At 43.7% G+C, this 20,554-nt stretch overlaps 1 protein-coding gene across 4 annotated transcripts; it reads right to left on the bottom strand.

Moving 5' to 3' along the window:
* Positions 1 to 673: 673 nt before the first annotated feature.
* On the bottom strand, positions 674 to 20,160 carry tti1 (TELO2 interacting protein 1). 4 transcript variants are annotated; one of them, XM_030118336.1, is made up of 15 exons: positions 19,952 to 20,154; positions 19,102 to 19,111; positions 17,927 to 18,712; positions 17,503 to 17,840; positions 17,171 to 17,423; positions 16,642 to 16,819; positions 16,013 to 16,305; positions 13,652 to 14,050; positions 13,417 to 13,576; positions 13,101 to 13,271; positions 12,745 to 12,893; positions 12,252 to 12,392; positions 11,140 to 11,344; positions 4,145 to 4,232; positions 674 to 1,821 (listed from the first exon to the last, which is right to left on the bottom strand). In XM_030118336.1, the coding sequence occupies exons 3-15, from the start codon at positions 18,650 to 18,652 to the stop codon at positions 1,626 to 1,628; spliced, it is 3,297 nt and encodes a 1,098-aa protein (XP_029974196.1). In that variant the 5' UTR covers positions 18,653 to 18,712; positions 19,102 to 19,111; positions 19,952 to 20,154; the 3' UTR covers positions 674 to 1,625. The 4 variants fall into 4 exon arrangements, with proteins under 4 accessions (XP_029974196.1, XP_029974194.1, XP_029974195.1 ...); XM_030118334.1 differs by lacking the exon at positions 19,102 to 19,111 and having other exon boundaries at positions 20,035 to 20,160; XM_030118335.1 differs by lacking the exon at positions 19,102 to 19,111 and having other exon boundaries at positions 19,948 to 20,154.
* Between the last annotated feature and the right edge of the window lie 394 nt (positions 20,161 to 20,554).

The following is a 20,554-nucleotide window of genomic DNA, read 5'->3' as shown; positions in this document are numbered from 1 at the left end:
ATGCTTCACAAACTGAATGATTCCTTTATATTTTGGAGCTAAGCTATTGACTATAGGGTTTAATCCAGCTATGTAAAATCCAGAGAAACTGGAGGGGGTCAGACCAGTGAAATGACAGCACAATAATACACTAACATCCTGAAATCCAAACGTTTGGTACAAAAAAACAGAATACATGCATGAAAATGTAATTTCTTTAAAATAAGTAGAATTTCAACAGAATGCCGAATTTACACGATGGAACCTGGTGCAAAATGCAGTGAAAAGTCTCTTTTAAATCTGCTGCAGTTAAAAATGCAACAGTGACTCAACGACATGCAGAGTCATCTCACAGGCCCAACTGGACCCTCTGCTGTCCCAGGTTTGGTCCACAGACCATATGTTTCACCCCAATGACAGAAAACATGAAGGAAACGCTCCCTCCTGTCAGCTGTGTGCACCTAACTGAATTGTTTGGTGAGAAGGAGTTCTACAAAAATAAAAAAATATATCTGTTCCATGAAATGATGCAAGTATTTTCACCGACAGGAGCGAACCGCTGGTTTCTTCCAGGCTATTTTCAGCTGCCACTTCATGTATTTATAGAGACATTTAGAGTCTACGGGGGGTTGATGTAAAAGAAACTGCCCATGTTCTGGGAAATTAACATCTCAGGAAATATGTCAAGTACAGGAAGTGGTTTTAATGGCTTTTGATCAACAGGAGCAGAAAACATCGATCTACTGATTCAGATCTCATGTAGAAAAAGAGAAAAATCCAAAATGTATGAACATATATATGTAAAGAAAACAAAAACCCTGACAGATTGAAATGTGGCTGTAAAAACTATATTTTTATTAGTCCGTAACCATCATGAATCACACAAGGCTAAATTTACAGCACGAATAGAAACAATGCATGGAAGAAGAATCTCTGTGGTTTTTTTTGGTTCCAATAATTGTAACTGGTGAAAAACATCACGGAGCTGAATCGAGTGTCTTTTCTCTCTTTTCTCGTTGCTAATCTGTCCGGCCAACAGCAACACTTAGTTTTATGATAAATAAATAAAAGCCAGGATGTAAAGTGGGCGGCGCTCTGAGGGTGTTCTGCTCTGGCGTTGACCCTCCAGTGCCGCCAGACACACACTCTTCGCAGCACTGTATTTACCACACACATTTTGACAGCACATCCTCGACCTTCCTCCCGAGTGCCCCGCGCCACATAATGGAGTTATTTTAAATGGAGGACACATTTTGGTGATTATCTTTCAAGTTCAGAAACATTTCTCTCTCTCTCTCTCTCTCTCTCTCTCTCTCTCTCTTCAGGGCCTCCAGCAGCAAAGTGACTGTGTTCAGAAAGGCTGTGAAACTGGAGGATGAATAATTCAAACCGGCGCGGTGGTTCAGAATGAGGTATTTCCTCCAAAAATACAGAAATGACACGAAAAGGAATAGCTAATACATCATCTGCATTCCCGGCGTGCGGCTGTGAGAAACGTCACAGGTGTGGGAGAGCTGTCGGTTTGAACCCGGGCTCCTCACTCGCCCGTCTGACACTCGCCGTTTGCTCCCGACGGCTGCGTTTCCCCGACCGGTCGGACCCGGTCGGCACCTGAGAGACGAGTCAATGTCGTCGATCGGCCGTCCTCAGTCGATCGGGCCGAATTCCTCCCGCAGCAGCTTCAGCACGTTGTCCGAGTACTGGTCCCGGGGCCGGCCCATGCCGCCCAGCCGGACCGGCAGGAGGTCCGGGTGGGGCGGGCTGTAGGGGTGGGGGCAGTGCACCTCGTTCAGAGCGAACCACAATGCGTCGGGATCCACCTGGATGAGGCGTCTGAAGACGCTGCGCAGAGCAGAGCAGACACACGGCAGCAGGATTAGCTGCTTGCTTTGGGTATAAAACTGCATCTTTTGTGTGAAAAGAATAAGAAGAAGCAGCTTCCTCTCAATCTAAACTGACGGAACGAGAAGCTTCGTTTGACTAGAAGCTCAGTAACTTTAATCATGTCTGATTCCCTCCATCAGTCACAGCATTTCCTACAGAACCTTTCCAAGGCTGAGGACATTTATCTGAGCATTACAGTGAAGGCAAACACAATTAGTGGTAAATGACCAAGTGGTACAACACTAAAACAACTTTTAGTGTGTGTGTTCAGTCTGTGTGAAACAACTACAAAAAAAAAAAAGAGTCAAAGCTACAAGTTCATTGAATTCCAAATGTTTACCCTGCATAATTTAAAAGCATCAATTATTTAGCAACTGCACAGAAAACTGGTGCAAAACAAGCGACTATATTTTGAACATAAAAGCTGTAAGTTAAGTCATATCTGAAGCAAACTTAGCTTTGGAGCCGAGTTTCTGCACTGAAAGGGATTTTGGTCAGTTTAATATATTTTGTCACATTTAGTTACATAATTTATCCACACATTACATATTCACTCTATCTTGACACTCTGGGATCCTTCATTTTTCATTTCAGCTCGATGGTGGGTTAAAGTTATCTTTCTGCTCCTGATCTCACATAAATATGTTGATAAAACTTGGATTTTGCTTCATTTGCTCTGATTTATTTGATGAAGGACTTTTAATCATTCAGCCAGTGAGATATAGATGTGGATCACATTAGATTTTTTGAAGCTCATTCGATTTTTATTTTGGTGAGTAACTTGACTGACTTCTTCTTATCATTATTTTTATTATTACATTTCATCATAATGCGGGTGAAGACAACTATTAATAAACTTTTGCTGAAGCTGTGCTGACACAGAACATGCACAAATATGTGCTAGAGCAGAAGACGGTGTGACTTTGAAAGTTTTGTTTTCATAGCCAGAGGGCAGATTTAAGATTTAGATGGAATCTTGTGCCAAATCTGTGGAGACAACGTTGAAGTCAAACATGTGTCCCGACTTTAATCAAAACACTGAAGACTCATCAATCGACCAATGAAATCCTCTAAATACTTCAAATTATCTGTAACTTTCTCTGAAGGCTTCGCAACAGATGATCTGATTGTTTTCCAGAATAGTTTCATGGTTGTTGAGCATCACTGAAATTCAAGCCGTCCTCAAAATACTTTCAGCAGATTAAAAAGTGGAAACAGGAGAGAAGTAAACCTTCAGGCTGAGGTTATTTTCCAGATGCTTCTGCACTTCTTTCATGTGTTTTACTTTACTGGACGTTCAATGACAAAAGGAATGCTGGACAGAGAAGAGAATTCTCACTGTTCTCCAGTAATCGTTACACAACACGCTGAGATCTGCAAACACCAAAAACTCTTCATTTCAAAAGTTTGTGCCAAATGCAATCAAGCAAAATTTCCAATTTAGTTTGGCCCCAAGTGAAAACTGAAGCTAATTTCATGAATTTGTGCATCTCTAACTATTCATATATTGTCACAACCCAGTGAGATTTTGCCCCGTTTTCAAGGTTCGGTTAAAAACCCAGAATTTCAACGTTTCTGTTTCAGCAGATTTTTACGTTAATATGGCAAAGTTCTGAAAACAATGTCATTTTACTAAGAAACGCTGAAAACAATGTCAACATGCCAGGCCTGGTTGTTGTTGTAGTGACACCACTCCTGTGTGCAGAGAACAACACTACGAACTTTGACAATGTTTATGCTGAAAAAATCCTTACAAGGTTTTGGAAACATTGCATTTCATTAAAAAAGGGACAGAAAAAGAGGAGCCGCTGGCCAAAGTCTGAGAAATGAGCTGGAGCAGCGCAGTGGATTAAAAGCTGCACACAGCTCTCATTGAGCCAATTTCTCTAAAAGTTTCTCACAGTTTCTCTGAACTATCACTGTGTTGCTTCATTTTTATTTTCTACTGTATATATTTTTCAAATGTCAGTTTAAATTCTGCTGCGCAGCTTCATTCCTGGGCCATGTTTAGTCAATCAAGGTCATAGTTGCAGTTTTTTCGCTCATACTGTAGCAGCATTTGTTCACACAGTGCCATCTAGTGGTCTCCGGTGATAAGGACCAGTGGTTTTCTGAGGTTTTTTTTTTGTGTGTAATGATGGAAAGTTACACAAGTGAAAAAAGAAAAAAAACTGTTGCTTACAGTCTGAAGAAAACAGTTAAAAAAAAAAAAATCCTGACACTGCAGCACAGTTCAGTATTCAACCTGTTATTTTGCAGCAGTGCAGAAGCCGATTCTCACCTCAGACAGGCCTCCTGTAGTCTGACTGGCTGTCGGCAGCTCAGGTAGGGCAGGCAGGCTTCACACACCGCATCCAGGTCGGCTTCACCTGAGAAAACCAGAGGAAAAGAAACTCTTTATCCAATAATATCAAACATTAGAATTCTGAGTGTGTGGCTGTCTGGGTGCAGAGCATGAAATGCCAGAACGAGAGGACTTGAGAGGAGGATGAAAGCAGCGTGGACTTTACCTCTGCTCGCTCCTAATGAGCTGAGAGAAAGTGCTGAGACGACTGAGGGGAAACTTCACAGCGGGCTGTTTGCACATGTCTGGATTCCGCAGCCTTTTACCCTCTTTGAGGGGAGGATGTGTGAGAAAGAGCTCGCTCTTTTTCCCTCGTGTTCTCCGACCTACCTGCCTCTTTCCTCTCTCTCCAGCTCCTGCTCCCTCCGCCCACTTGACTTCTCCCCTCTCTTTCATCTCCTCTCCTTCTCTCTCTCCTTCTCTCCGTCCATCCCAGCAGACATTTAGCAAATCCCTAAGCTGTGAAACCGGGCTACCTTTCAAGCCTCATTTCAAAACATGCCTCTTTCCCTCTCTTCTTACTCTATTTGCCAATTCAAGCCACACTCGGCTTGAACCGGCTGCGCTCGCTGTGTGTCGAGAATAAAAGCAGCAGTGCACATTTCAGAGTTAAATGGGATTATTTAGCAGGCGCTTTTATCCTTTCTTCCTCCCTTTCTGGTGCTGCACTTGTAGCCTGTAGTCTTTTGTGCAATCAAGGTGCTTGCAAGGGAAGCGGGGAAGTGAGAAATACTAAAGAGGAGAGAGGCCAGGTGCCGTTAGATTTCTGCGGTAAATGAGTAACGGGGTGGAATTGGAGCCGAAGCTGAAACCGGAGCCCGGGATGTATTATTTGCTTCAGTCAGTCTGTGTTTCTGTCTCTCTCTGTGACTAAGGCTTGGTAATTGGCTTGCTGCAGGCGTCCCAGAGGTAAGCTGTAGCCAAATCGGTATTCACATGAGTGAGGGCTGCAGCCGCTGACTGTTTTCCCTCCTGCTCTTTCACATTTCTCCGTCTCCGACACCAAACCCGCTCCGATTCTGACGGGAAGGTGCCAGAAAGAAACACGGATGCAGTCAAATGATCTGAGGAGCCGACTGTCAGGCATGATGGTTAGGATTAAAACATTCATTTTTATGACAATGCCACATGAAAAACTACTTTACAAGGTCGGGACATAAGTTTTAGTCAGTTCTGCTCAACATGAACAAACCTGACATTAAAGCTGGCTCACATGGATTTGATCCTTGTTCCTGCTCTGCATCATTAGCGTGTTTTAGCTCCTAATGGTGGAAATGTATGTTCACTTCATTTGATTCTCGTGGCTGAGAGAATCTGGAGGATTCTGTCTTCACTCCTACTTCTTTGTGTTTTACAGCATTTCATTAAAATCATCAAACAGGGTGAAAAGAGACCAAGAAAATCCCTCAATGACCCTTAAGGGTTGCAACTTTGGCACAAGTTAAACTCTTGTCATGTCCAGATAATTAAAAAAGAGTGGATATAGACAAACAAAGACCTTGTTTATTATTCCCAACAGAAGATTGTTGAGTATCTGCTGCTCTGACAAAGAAAGACCGTGATGCAAGATTTAAAAAGGCTGTTTTCAATGTTTCTATAGAGCCTGAGAGCAGTTTGTTCGAAAAAATGCTGCATTCTGGAAATACATTTCAAATAATTCTATTTTAGAGTCTCAAAACACCACTGTGGAGGAAAACAAACTGACAAAATGCAGCAAAAGGTTCACTGTTGTGGCTGTAAACAGGGCTGCAGAGCAGATAAAGCCCCCTTGATCTATCGAGGCTCCTCCAAGGAAAACCCAGATCTTAGATTAAGGAGCGTTGACGTAGAGCACGAGCCAAAGGAGCGCCACTTAAATGGTCTTTAAACAGAGCAATCTACTGTTTTAATTTCTCCTCAACGGCCAGACCGTCAACTAAGATCCTTGACTGTTAAATATCTGTCAGCACTTCTTCAATTAATCAGATAAAATCCAGCGTAGGCGCGAAAAGACACCAGATATAAGCATGGCGCCATCCACAGCAAGTAGTGAAGACAAAAAAATGACTGCTGCCGAGTGAAGATGGTCGTTTAGAAAGGCGGAGAAAGCCTGGATGCACCCGGCCTTTGTGTGCGTGTTGGTGCTGCAATCGAGTGGAGGATATTTTATGGCCATACATTACACCTCCTAATGGCTGTTGAGCATGCTTTAAATGTCACAGCCTACTTAAGAGCCGCGGCAGTCCATGTGCATCCCTTTATGGATGCAGCGTTTTACTGCTGCTCCCAGCAGGGTAAAGACTGTGGCGCCTCGGAGCAGCTTCTCAGAGGGTCGCCTCAAGCTGTTTTCCAGAATGCTTATCAGGAAAATCTAAGGGAATGATTAAAAAAAAAAAAAAAATTCAACTGACTGTGACCGCTTAAGATATTTGGTGCAATTAAATAATAAATAAATCAAATAAAAAAAATAAAAGTTTCTGTGGGCATAAATGGGGGTAACACGGTTTGGGTGGAGAGTTTCCCAGGTCAAGTCTAGTGGCGAATCGTCCATTTCACAATTTAAATAATCGACAACACTGTTTTGTATTGTGACTTTGTACATAGGTTGTGCCCCCCCCCCCCCCCCCCCCCCCCCTTCCGTTCTCCCTCTCTTTATCTTTCTCTCTTTCTGTCCCTGCTCTCTGAGCGTTTCCGTCCCGGTCCTGTCCGGTAGCCATGCCGGATGCCAGCTTTAAATAAAGGCAGCAGCAGGAGGAGACTCAGTCTCATCCTGCTGCTAATATTAAAATCTGTTCGGATAGTAAAAGGCTACAATCATACAATTTTGCACGCCCCAGCTACCGAACAGGACAAGGGAAAAAAAAAAACAAAAAAAAAAAAAACAATTTAAATAATTATTTTTAAGCATTTTCATAATGTTTTGTCTTGATAACTTCAGAGCTACGTGCAAACAGGACAGAATCTAGTAGCACTATGTGTTTTAAATCTGTAGCAAGTGGCGAATATCACTGGTCAGCCACGAGCGTGGAAACGGTAGATTAGACGTATGAGGAGGAAACAGCAGACAGATCATCCTGAACAGTTTAAAGACAGAAAAGAAGGTGAACCACTGCTGACTGAAACAGACACACATAACTATGATTCAATACCAGCAGGAGGGAAAATTAGTATCCGTGTCAAAAAACTGTGAAGGGATTACCCAAAAGACACAGTAACCTACAAGTAAATTTTAATGACTATTTTACTAAAGTGTGTCTCACCTTTGTGACACAGAATCAAGTAAATACTCCCAACTTAATGAGGTCAATCAGTAGTTTTCTTGTAATAATTTCTGTTATTTTGACTCAACCAATTACCCTCTTTTACGACATGTTGGTTTCTTTTTCTCTTTTTTTTTTTTTTTGATTAAGGCTGACGGTTACTTACTTCTGGCTGCGGTGACAAGGCAGAAGGAAACAGCAGGCGGTAATCACAGTAACAGAGCTACAAGCCTCCCAGCTGACAGCTCAGTGGAGAGGCCATTATATTTTTTGCTTTGGAGGTTACTGTGAGAAAACAAGTGTCTGGCAGGTCCGGCTGGGATCGAAATGTTAAAAAAAGAAACGGAAGAAATGGGAGATCTGAAGCTGGGATTAAAGGGTTTATAATCACTCTCACTCACAAAACCCATTATAATAAGATAAGTCACGATGAGGCAAGCAAGTTAAGATAAGATAAACTGAGATTTGATAAGATAAACCAAGATAAAAAAAAGACAAGCCAAGTTGAGATCAGCAAAGATTAAATAAATCAAGATAAGACAAGCTGAGCTAAGAAAAAATTAAGAAAATCTAGGATAAGAAAAAACAAAATAACACAAGTCGAGTTGAGATAAGCCAAGATAACACAAGTCAAGATAAGATAAGCCATGTTAAGATAAATAAAGCCAAAGCAAGTAAAGATAAGATAAACAAAGATAAGCTGAGATGAGTTAAACCGAGAAAGGCCAAGAAAAAGAAATTAAAACATTAAGGGATGACCAGATAAAATAGCATGACCCCAAATAAGACTATAATAGATAACATACACAAAGCTGAACGGAAAGAACTTATAGATTATTGATTCCGCATAACAGAAATTGATTTGTAATTTAAGCTTCTCAAGCAGAACATTTTCACTTTTATAAAGGCAGAAACCTGTGGTGGGGCCGTTAAGAGGACCACCAGTGTGGGTGGGGGAGTCGTGAAAACATCAAAGTCACCTTGTTTTTGTCCCTGACGAATACAGAAGATCATCTTTCTTCTGCTGATTGTGTTTGAAACACGGTGAATATCATAGCGAGGAGCCAGTATGGAGCACTTCAAACCAAACTGTGAGCTGAATGTATCGTTACGTCTTTAATGAAGCAGCTGGAGCTGCAGAGACGGACTTATTCCCTCTCTCTCTTGTGGCAGATGAAGAGTTTCTTAAGGAAACACAGATGCTAAAAAAGTAACAATCGAACAACCAAGATTGTAATTGTCATTGTTAATGTTTAAATGTGTTGTTCTTGCGTTGTGTGTGTGTGCGTGCGTGCGTGCGTGCGTGCGTGTGGTTATTTCTGCCATTTCCATGTAAACGGACATCGTTTTCAGAATGTTACAGTGTAAATGCAAAACCTTTATAAAACAAAAACAAAAAAAATGAAGCATTTTCACTTGTCACGCCGTGTAAACAGGGCCTGAGCTGATAACCACTACGTCCCACAGGGTTAGTTTACATACGCCAATGTGAGACAGAGGTTAGGACACAGAATGTGATATTAAAATCTAAAATTCAAAAACATGTACCTTAATTTTGAAGCTAAATACAATTTAAGTTCATTTTTGTCCACAAAAGTCTGTCAAAACTTGGCTATGAAGTTGAGACTTCAATTAAAATGCAGGAAAATATTTCCATTGTCACATTTGCTGGACATTTAACTACTTTTTATGTTGAGATACTGTACAAGCATTACAGTTTAGACCATATTTCAACTGAATCAACTACAAATTTTTTTTATGTTTTTCTTGATTTTTCTGCTCATCCAATGGCTCTCAAAGCTAGACCAGTAGAGAGTCGTTATTGTAGCCTTTGTGATTTTGACAATATCAGAACGAGTTCATCTCTGAGCCAGAAGAACACTTTAAAATGTACCAGATATATTTAATAAATATTAAACAAATCACACAAAACCAGTTTTTAGACTGTAAGAACATTTCAGACTGCGCTCCTCGCTGTTGGATAAGCTGTTTGGAAGGTTGGACTTAGGTTCTTAGTCCTTTCTCCTTTTAGCTTTTCCTTGGTGGCCCACACCTGGGGAAATATGTGGCTCTTTAGTAGCAAAACGTTAATGCCACTGCTGGGCAGGTGCTCCACCGTGGCCTCATTACTGCTCATTATATCAATGCTGCAGTTAAAAACAGGGTTGTCCAGAGGTTAATGTGTGGCAGGGGAAACCCAAAACAACAGGCTAAAGAAGGCTAAAAGGCTCCCGGGGGTGATGAGACACGCTTCCTAATGCATAGTCATTTAATCAAACTACGTCACAAAGAAAAGTGCAGCTTTAAGGAGGTTGCGTTTTCAAAATGCAGCAAAAATGCAGCAGCTGACCTGACGTCTCCCAGACGTTTGCTGAAACTGCAGACGGGTACAGATGGCTTCTCTGTTGGTGCACTCGATGGATTTTCTCAGCTTTTCTATGAAGCTCAATCAGACACTTGAACGGTAGAAATACTGACAGGGATAAAAAGAGGGGAGTCCTCAGACCGTGAAATCTTACTGCTGCCAATTCTCCCCGATCAGATAAGGAAATACATCTCAGGACTCATCTCCTGGTTCAAACGCAGCTGCTTTCATTCTCATCAGACACATGTCTTCAACGGCAGTGTGGGCGTGTTCCCAACAGGCAGGTCCAGTGTTGATGGAACGACATCTGGTGCAGGTTTTTGCTTTTGAAAAGGATCTTTGTGTGAATCTGACCCTTCAGACTGAGCAGGAGGCGTTGAGCCGTCTCTAAACAGGCCTTGGGGCACATTTGTCTTCATAACTTTATAAAGTTAGCGGTCAACTTTAAGCCAGAGTTTGTGCAAAAAGCTGTGACTCCTGTAAAACTCATGCAGGAATGAGTGTGAGTGTGTAGTTCTCTTATTTTTTTTCCCCCCGCTCTGTTCAACCTTATATACCAAAGCCCAGCACCGCCATGGCTCTGCAGAGAGCCCGCTTGCCGTTGCACTGCACCGCAGCTTGTGCCACCAGTAAATCCAGGGCTGGCTCAGAGCGGGCTGCAGACGGAGCTGCCACCTCTGTGACTCATGGTGTCACCAGCTGCTGGGCGGGACCTTCACCAATATTCATGCTGTCACCCACTTCAGCTCTTCACTGCACCGATGGGGCACAGAAAGAAGGAACTTTCACTAATGATGACTTTTTTTGGGGGAACAAATAACTGTATCCAATACAACAGATGTGATTTAAAAGCTGCCTGCCAGAGTGAGGCTTCCGTCCAGAGACTGGACAAACTACAAAGGAAAGATGGTTTTCTTAAAAGATGCAGTCTGTCTTCAGCTTCTACATTCATGTCTTTTAAACATAATCCAGATGATTGCTTCAGAAAAATCTGACAGAATCGCAGACTGTAATCTCAAAACTAATAGTTTTAGAGCTGTACAATACTGCCACCTGCTGGCAAAACATAAGCCACAGGAAGAACATCTCCACCTCTGAGCCTGGTTCTGCAGTTTCTAAGCCAATTTAGATTATAATTGGTGAAGTTAATATCTCAAATTTTCATGCTCGTGACTTTGTGAGCTCTTAAATTAGACCCGGATTGTCCTGATCTGTATTACCAATAAGATCTTGCTCCATTTTCCCCCCGGTCAGATATCTGAATGATCTACTGAATGAGTGCAGAGCGCGACCCTGCTGGCGGCGTCTCGGGTGGTCCGCTGTCTTACCCAGCTCCAGGCTCTGGCACAGCGAGCCCAGCCCCTGCAGCACGGCCAGCTGCAGCTTGTAGGCCAGCGTGTGGGTGTAGACCGGCCCGGCCTTGGCGCTGATGGGCGCCTGGTGCGTCAGAGAGGCGCTCAGCTTGGGAAGGACCTCTTTAGAAACTCTCCTCCTCAGGAAGTCGCCGCAGGCTTCGCCCAGCGTGCACAGCACCTGGCGAGTGACGGACACACAGCTCAAGGTCAACACGGCAAACGAGCATTAACAATGTCAGTAGATGAATCCAGACAATAAGTATATTAAGTACCATTTAGAGAGATTCAGCCTTGTCAATTTATCAGCAAAAATACAATTTAAATTTGTAAAAATAGTCCTGAAAGAGATGGGCCGAATAGAATTTAAAGACAAAATGGGAATGACTCGATCAGCGGGGTCAAAGACATTTTAATTCAGGGGTCATACAGAATACAAATTCATCCTGAATGGGCCAGAAGTATGAAATAATACCATAATAACCTTTAAATTAAAGCTTGAGAGTTTTCTTCATTGTGGCGCAGACAAAAATCTTGATATTTTCACAAAACCAAACAGTTACTACTAAAATTAACTACATGAAGCAAATTTTAATGAAGCCTTCTTGTGCAGAAAGGAGTGAAATGTCAAAAGATTCCTCCTGTAGCTGGTTCATCGTGCATGTTTTTACAGACTCCCCCTGACAGCATGGCTGGGATGCTAATGCTAGTTTTGTAGCTTTTATGGCAGCATCACCAATATCTCATCACAGGTCTTTTTTGGGTTGTGTCTGCTACTATTAACAAATTAAAAATCTGTTTTCTTATTTCATTCTGTTTCCTTCTGAATATGTTTGGTGGCTTGGGGGCCACAATGGAGCCTCTTGGGGGTTGATTTTGATCCACAGACCTTAGGTTTTACATGCTTGGAGTAGAACTTTAAAAATGTTACGTTTTTCATTTATTACAACACTAAAGCAATATATGAGAGGCTATACCACCGACTCGAACATACTCCAAAATGAACCGGCAGCTGTTCAGCCTTTATAGACCTGTTTATACCAGTAAAGGATCAGGCTTGACTCTAATGAAAGCTTTGTCTGAAGTACCCTGAAGGCTCGCAGGACAGCGAGCGGGTCGTCAGCTGTGAGTCTCTGCAGCAGCGGCGGCCAGCAGCGGTGAGCCAGCGGCAGCAGCTCATTTTCCCGCTCGCTCAGGATGAACACGCACAGCTCCAGCACATCCAGCACCTTCACACAAAGCAAACAAAACCAAGCATAAATGTCCTGTATGCACATCTTTTCCACACACGTAAAGCACTGAGTCGGTTTTACACACACTCGGTGGGTCAAACACCTGAGGCTTGCCGTTTTCATCCTGACTTCATTTTCAGAAAATCATCAATTCAAGACTGAGGAGGAGTTCAGACTGTGGGTCAGTCAGTGGAGGAACAGTCAGGGAACAAAAACTGTGTGTGTAAAGAATGACTTTTCAAAGAACCTTCAGCTTTACCTGAAGCAAAACAAAACAAACAACAAATAAATCTACAATCATTTACTTGAAAACACATGCACACACACACACACACACACACACACACACCTTGAGTCTGAGTCGGAGGCTGGGGTCTGACAGCAGGTGAACGCAGCGCTCAAACACGTCTTTGGTGATTTTGAGGTGAAGAGGAAGCTCAAGTTTCACATCAGGGTCGGTGATGTCTTCCACATCTTCAGTCTCAGGAGGAGGGACGTCTGCCAAACAGATGGGCAGTTCGACAAGTGGCCTCACACAGACAGATATCAAGATACACCTATGGGTCTTTACAAACATTTGCATCAGGTTTTTAGTTATAAAAATGCGAGAGACTCAGCAAAATGCAGGTCCCAGACCAAAAGTGACATTTCTATTGTGTCTTGAAAATGATTTACAGATGGAAGACAGCGCTCTCTTTCTCTCACCGAGGTCTTCGGTTTCCTCGTCCTCCTCTATGCCGATGCCCTCGGCCAGCTCTTTCTGTTTCCTGTAGTCCAGCAGGAACTGGCGAGCGTCGAAAACTTCCTGATCAGAGGACGACGGCTTGGAACAGGACGACTTCCCAGCCTTGCTACAAGTGGCGGGAAACCAGCGTGCTGAAGGAAAAATCAAAGTCAGAAAATACCTCTGGGTGATCATTATGGGTGTGGGAGCAGCATCCTGCAGTGAGGACATGTCACGTCACATGACCTCATGGATCAGGCCGTCATGTTGGAGAGAGCGTGCACGGTTCAGTCTTACCCAGAGCCTTCATGAGGGCGTGCAGCACCGAGCAGAAGAGCGGCGCCGTGTGGTCGTAGCTCAGGTCCAGAGCCATCAGCACATCCTGAACGATGTCCGCGACCAGAGGCAGCATGCTGCGGTCCGAGTGGGCCAGCATCACCGTCAGCACCCGCGGAGCCTGGACGACACGGGGGGACATGAAGAAACGCTGGAAAACGGCGTGGAAACGTTCGGAAAGTGGGCGTGCGGCCACCTGTGGATGCTGGCCGAGCCTCTGCAGGTTGAGAGAGATGTCATTGAGCAGGTAGTCGGAGTTCTCCGAGATGAGCTCCTTCAGGCAGGCGTAGCCGCAGGCCCGGCTGACGTCCAGCATGGCGTTCAGCGCCGCCTGGCTGACCAGCAGCGTCTCCTCGCCGGCCTTCTCCAGCACGGGGTACAGAGACGTCATCAGCAGCGGCCGGAAGTCTGGGCCCAGCGCCTGGGCGAAGCCGGCCACGCCCTCCAGCTGGATGCACAGCTGCCAGATGTTGCTGTTGAGCTGGAGAATCGAAGAGGAAGACGACGGCGGCGGCGGGAGGGAGGCGACCATCTGGAGAGGGACGGCGTTGGAGGATTGGTCGGATATGGAGAGGAGTCCTGACGGGCTGAGAAGCTGCAGGAAGAAAAAGGAGACGCCGATTTTTGAGTTGAAAATTCAGTTCAAACATTTTGATACCATGACATCTACTCAGTTTAGTTAAATTTCACTAAAGATTGAAAAAAAAAAATCCAATTAAACTTTTTTTTTTTTTTTTATTTACAAAATCCAAACATAGTGTTATGTACAGTCCAAACCAAGGATTCTCTTATGAGCTATGAATCACACTTCAGTAGAATTTATTGATCTGCAGAGTGTGGGGGGTTTAACAGCCGACCGCTCCGTCGGGTTATGACGTTCTGAATGAATCAACTCCACTTTTCTCACTTCTACATGTCGTTTTCCACCCTGGACACCTTTCCAGTCGAGTGTGGTGTTAGACTCTGCGTTCACGCTCGTTGCATTTCATTTGCTGGTGGTCACATCGCTCCGGGCTCTTTATGGGAAATGTGTCTGCGCTTCTTCCCTGCTCTGGCTTTGGACCGAGCGCCGCTCGCTGGGAAAATACTGCAGAGCTTGAACTGGCGGCCCTGAACCGCCAAGGCTGAATATTTCAGCTCAGTCTATCCATGAACTGGGATAAGAGATGTCTTTCTATTTTAGAGACAGTCCAGTATGAGTCTGTCATAATTTATCTAGATCCAGGGTGAGAGGTACCTCATATTTTATTCTTCTTATCCCCTTTATGCTAAATTACAAGGATATTTTCATGATTTGACTTTGAAAAATAGGATTATTAATAGCTGTTAAGAGCCATAGCTTGTTAAGACACTTTAGATTTTTACTACTTGAAGGCTTTTTATACTTCATGTACTTTACTGCCTGCAATCATCACACTCAGTTTTCTATTGGAGGCTTTTCATATTTACCTGTCAAAAAAGTGCATTTTAATAAAATGATTATCATCTCAAGAAAAAAGGCATGCTGGGGATAAAGGACTTCGTATCTTCAGAAATCCTGAATATGATCATACGAGTAGAAATCCCATTTTAGTTCAAGGGCCACATATGGCACAATTTCCAGTAAAATAACATCATAATACTCCTTAATTTAAACTTTTACATTTTCCTTTGTTGAGGTGCAGGCTGCACTTGATGAAAATGTCTATATTTTAGAAAAACCAAACAGTTATGACTATAAATGACTACAATCTCAACATGAATTAAGGAAACCTTCCAGGGCAAAATGCAGTGAAACATCCAGAGAACTTCTCCCACAGCTGCTGCATTACGTATGTTTTTTACGTATGTCAACACACAACTGTCAACTCTCTTCATCTTCCAGTATTAATTCATTCTTTGTTTTGGCACCAACTTAACGCCTTCCTGTGTTTTCTTTCACCATTTAAAGATATCATGTAGCTTTTCACGCCGTGGACACAAGCTCAGCTACTCATCAGTGTCTGTAAGTAGGAGATCAGTTACTCATTTACTGAAGTCTTTGTCATCTCTTTGCTCATCACCTTTAAGGCAGAGGTGGGAGATTGAAGCCTGATCAAGTCATCTCCATGCCATGTTTTTGCTCTGACCATGTACCACAGACAAGCTGAGGAGCAGGGTTGATTAGATTCAGCTGATGTGATACATGGTCAGAGCAAAAACATGGCATGGAGATAACTGTGTCTCATCTGTACCCGTGTGGTATCTGACCAGCATGCTTCATCATTAGCTCAGACATGAAGTGAGCAAAAGTGGGGCTAATACAGAACCCTGTGGAACACCCATTCAGTGTTTCAGGGTAATGTTCCAGAACTCTCTGCTCTAAAGCATGAATGAATATGCATTCTCTCTTCACAGCAATAAATTCTTTGAAAAGGCTTCTCTGTTCTGTGTAGTTTTCCTCCGCAGCCCAAACTCATCCCTATTAGCTGAACTGGTGACTATGAGTTCTTCCTAACTCCAAATGTGTGTGTTTTTGTTAAAACTCTGAATCATATCAGTGGTAATGTACTAAAATGTCAGAAATGTCATTTCCCACCTTCTGATCCTGTCGGTCTCTGTCCGTCTCCTCGCTGGCTGTGATCAGGTGCCAGTTGTTCACACTGATATATTCCTCCATGACCGCCATCACCGCTGCTTTCAGGTCTTCCTCGGTGGTACGGTTTCCCTGGTCTCCGACCTCTGAACCCTGACCCCGTGTGGTCACGGCGATGCCCGCTGCACCTCTGACTATCTCGTTCAGGACCATGGCGGCTTGTTTTCTGTATGCCGAGGACTGACGGTACAAGTCCAGGAGGTGGTCGGTGAGGAGGTAGATGTTACCGTAATAACCTGAAGAGAAGAAGAGACGAGATGGAAGCAGAGGTCTGCAGCCTTGATGACTGTTTGGAGATTTCCCATCAATCAAAATTTGCCTGGAGCCACTAAACATATTAATTATCTCAAATGAAGGAAAAATTATTGACGACTGCATTTCTGAAGTGTCATGGCTGCAATTTACATATACTTTATTACATTTTTAGCTTTTGGCAGCAATTTAAGCGATGTTTCCTCTTTTCGTGTGAGTTTCAATAATGTAGTCTTTTCATACATTTTCTGTGTGCTTTCCTAGATATCCATGTTTAAAAGAAATGTAAATTTATTCTCAGGATCAGTCTGGTCTCATACCTAATGTGCGGCAGATATCCATAAGCACACAGAGGATCTTGTCATCTGTGAAGTAGAGAAAATGTTTCCTCTGTATGTGATGGGAGGAAGAGTCATGAGAGCCGGCGCCCGATTCGATAACGTCGCCGTGACTCCTCTCCTCCACGATCCGGACGTCCATCACATCCAGTTCCAGCACCTGGGCAGACACCCAGTAATGTCCGTTAACTTTTAGACAATCGGGACATGAAGTGTGTTACTATCAAGAATTGTTGATAAACTCAGAAACAAGAGAAGAAGAAGAAGAACATGAGATTAGAATTATAAATAAATCTGCATTACATGAAAAGATCCAAAGGTTGGAACACTATTTCCATTCACATTTAATACTGATACTTTATCTAATAACCAATTACTTAATAAAATTGTTTTTGAATAATGATGGATTTTTTTCTTTCATTAAATTCATGAATGATTTGAAGAAAAAAAAACTTTACCAAAGTCAAACTTAAGGTGAAAATCTACAAAATCCTCATAACTGAGACTGTACCTGCATCAAAGCTTTGGAGATCCTCTCCAGATGTGCAGCAGAGTTGAGCACCACAGACACGAGCGGCCCCAGAACTTTTAGGTAGCCCAGAAACACGTTGAGGACGAAGAGCTTCTTCTGGTCGTCGGAGGTCCTCATGAGTCTGGGGAGCGATGTGGCCAGAGAGTGGAGGTTCTCCGACAGTACCTCGGTGAACGTCTGCGAGCTGCGGTTCTGGTTCCTCTGCGAAAGCTCCCTGAGAGCCGCGTCACACCTGCAGGGGAGACGCTTTCTGTAAACACTGTAGGTCAAATCATTTCAGAGCGTTTCCTCGAAATAAAACTGAACCAAACCTCTCTCTGACTCTGGGCTCGTCGTCATTGATCGCTCCCACCAGAGCTTCCAGCAGCGGCCCCACGCACTCCCCCAGCGACTGGCTGCAGCCGGCCAGCAGGTGGTCGGCCAGCTCCACCGTCTCCAGCCTCACCCTCCAGTGCTGGTGGGCCGAGCTGCAGGAGATGACCTTCTTCAGCAGGATGCACAGTTTAGCCGCCGTGTTTTTCACCCAGTCCGGAGTCCTGTGGACCACCAGCTGTCCGATCCTCCCCAGGTCTGCTGTGGGAGTCTTCGGCGACCCGATCTCCTGAAGCTGGGCGTCCTCCATGACCAGCCCCACAGTCCTGGACCAAACCTGACAGGCGAAATGAGTCAAACAAGATGAGTACTAACCGAGTGCAACAATTTAAAGAAGATTGAATTAAATGAGCACACAGATACCCTGATGGCCCTGACTGTGACTGCGTGTCCTTGTCTCAGGTCTCCTGTAATAATCCTGGTGACCACTGTCGTTATTCCAGGTAAGAAAGAAGCCATGATGCTGCCGAGAGAACGTCTCTCCTCTGAGGATGGAGCTACATGTTCCAGAGGACAGTCACACTGCAGAGTCAGAGCCTGGAGGCTCTTCAGGGCCGCAGCCTGGATCTCTCTGGATTTCTCCTTCTCTCCCAAAGCCAGCAGCAGTGACACGGCAGCGCCCAGTCCGGGCAGCATCACCGGCTCAAAAAGCTTGAAGACTATATCACCGTAAGCAGCGTGAAGCAAAGCACACAGGCACCGCAGCACCGCCGACTTCAGCTCCTCCGACGTCTCGGCGGGCTTCCCGGGATCAGATGGGGAGCAGACGCAGAGGCAGAGCTCCGACAGGAGGTCGCGGAGCGTCTCCCAGCTCTGCACGCAAGTGTTTTCCAAAATGTGGCTCATGGCTTCCACCACGGCCTGCACCAGCTGGTCCTTCCGGGGCCCGGGCACCTTGAGGACGAAGCGCAGAGGGAAGAGGACGTATTCCTGCAGCTGCTGCAGCGTGGCATCGTTGACGTCTTTCAGCTGGCTGCTCAGAGTTTCCACGTTGGCCACCGTGGGCTCTCGGGTGAGCAGGACGCAGGCCGGCCGCAGGTAGGCAAAGGCAATCTTTGGATCACTGATCTGAGACATGGCCGGTGGCATCACAGCGGCGGAGACTTCACCAGGGAAGTATCAGACACAGAAGCAGTAACGAATCCAATTCTGAAGACAGAAAGTAGAAGCACGCTGTTTAAAGTAAATAAAAAGATGTAGGTATACATATTGATATCTGATTACTGTGAATCCATAATGAGATTTGCTGTGGAAATATATATATTTTTTTTCATGGGTAATTTCATGTTTTTGAGTCTATGAGAACCAGTTAATGTTTTGGCCTTCACCTCTCACACAGCCAGAGAATCATGCTGTGACCGAGTTTCATCTCTAATTAGGGTTCCATTTTATTTTTATCCTCCACAGAACCAGAAAGGTTCACTTGACCAGGCTACATGCCTCTCCTCACTAACACAAGCTTCATAAATACCAAGTAACTCCACATCAGAGCTTAGTCATTACAACTGAAAGGCCTTGAATGGCTTGACAAAACTTACCATGCAAGACCTCCAGAGGGAAAAACACCAGATTATAGCTGAATGAAGCAGCTGGATTAGAGGCTCATACAGAGACACAAATCTCAACACACACACACACACACACACACACACACACACACACACACACACTCCAACCTGTCTACATATCCATTACAGCCTACATGTCAAAGCCTCCAATGTTACCATTTCAAACCAAAATCAATACAATGCAGATGGTAAACATGGAAATGTTCAAGATCTTTTGAGACTTGTTGCAGAGAACAATTTCAAATGAAGGTCATATTTTGTCATAAAAGGATAAACCACACTCGACATGTTGAGTTCATTTGCTGCCAACTGCATCATGCATTTACATTTTGCTCATTTTTGTGGGAATGGATTTGAACAATCTGAAGTAAAATCAATTTTCTGAGTGTTGAAAAAATCTACCAACAATTACAATCGTAATATTATGTGTTGTGAAATCTGACTATTCGGTGTTGGTAATAAACGATTAAATTAAATTAAGTTTTATAATAATAATAAAAAAAACTTTAAACATACAGGGGTTGTTTAAATATCTGCAGCGCTTCTGTCTGGCTTGTAACTAAGAAGTGAAATTGATCCAGAGTCAACAGTTTATTGCTGCATTTCTCCATCTGTTTGGTCAAATTCAACATGTTTACCTGCAGAACATGAACGTACAGTCAACTGAAATAAACAATCCTGAAGTTCAGTAAGTCATTCATGATATTTATAATGCATTGACGTCTCGTGTACCCTGGTTAGAAATGTATATAATATAAATACATTTGTAAAAAGAAATTAATAAAAGAGTTTTTCTGTTGCATTTCTTTCAAATACCTACGGTTCATTCACATGGCTCACATGACGCAAACATCCAGCTGAAGATGAGCTGCGAGACAAACGCCACGGAATTTACTGTCCTACCTTCATGAAAGCGGCATTAGCCGAACCTCATGTGGTAAAAAAGAGCACATTGTGGGAATTTTAACCTAAAAGCATTAAAAATAAAGACACATTTCTACAGCGAGGAAGTTAGTTGTTGACGTCGACGTCACGGACGCTCGTATTCTGCGTCATACAACTTCCGGTTTGAAGAATTTGAGAATAAAAGCAGAGAGGATGAGGTCCTGTTGTGACAAAGTCAGATCAAAACATGAGATTCATTTAGAAGGTTTCCATCAAGGATGAAGTCAAACGTTTTAAAACAGGGCTGTCAAACTGAATCCTAAAACGGCCTGCACCCTGCCGGTGTTGTGTTGCTGCCCTCCCTCTCTCCCTGCAGCGCACCTCAGCCTCATGTTGATGTCCTCCTCAGGCTTAAAGAAAAGCCCAGTCATTGCAATCAGCTGTGTTACAAATAGGAGAGATCTGAAACATTTAAAGTCAACGATTTATGTTTATAAATACAACGATTTTAGTATGAAATAAAATCGGAAGTCAACAT

Source organism: Salarias fasciatus, chromosome 20, assembly GCF_902148845.1.
Source record: "Salarias fasciatus chromosome 20, fSalaFa1.1, whole genome shotgun sequence".
Classification (NCBI taxonomy): Eukaryota; Metazoa; Chordata; class Actinopteri; order Blenniiformes; family Blenniidae; genus Salarias; species Salarias fasciatus.
The sequence above is the reverse complement of the archived record's forward strand: the minus strand, read 5'-3'. Positions and strand labels throughout refer to the sequence as shown.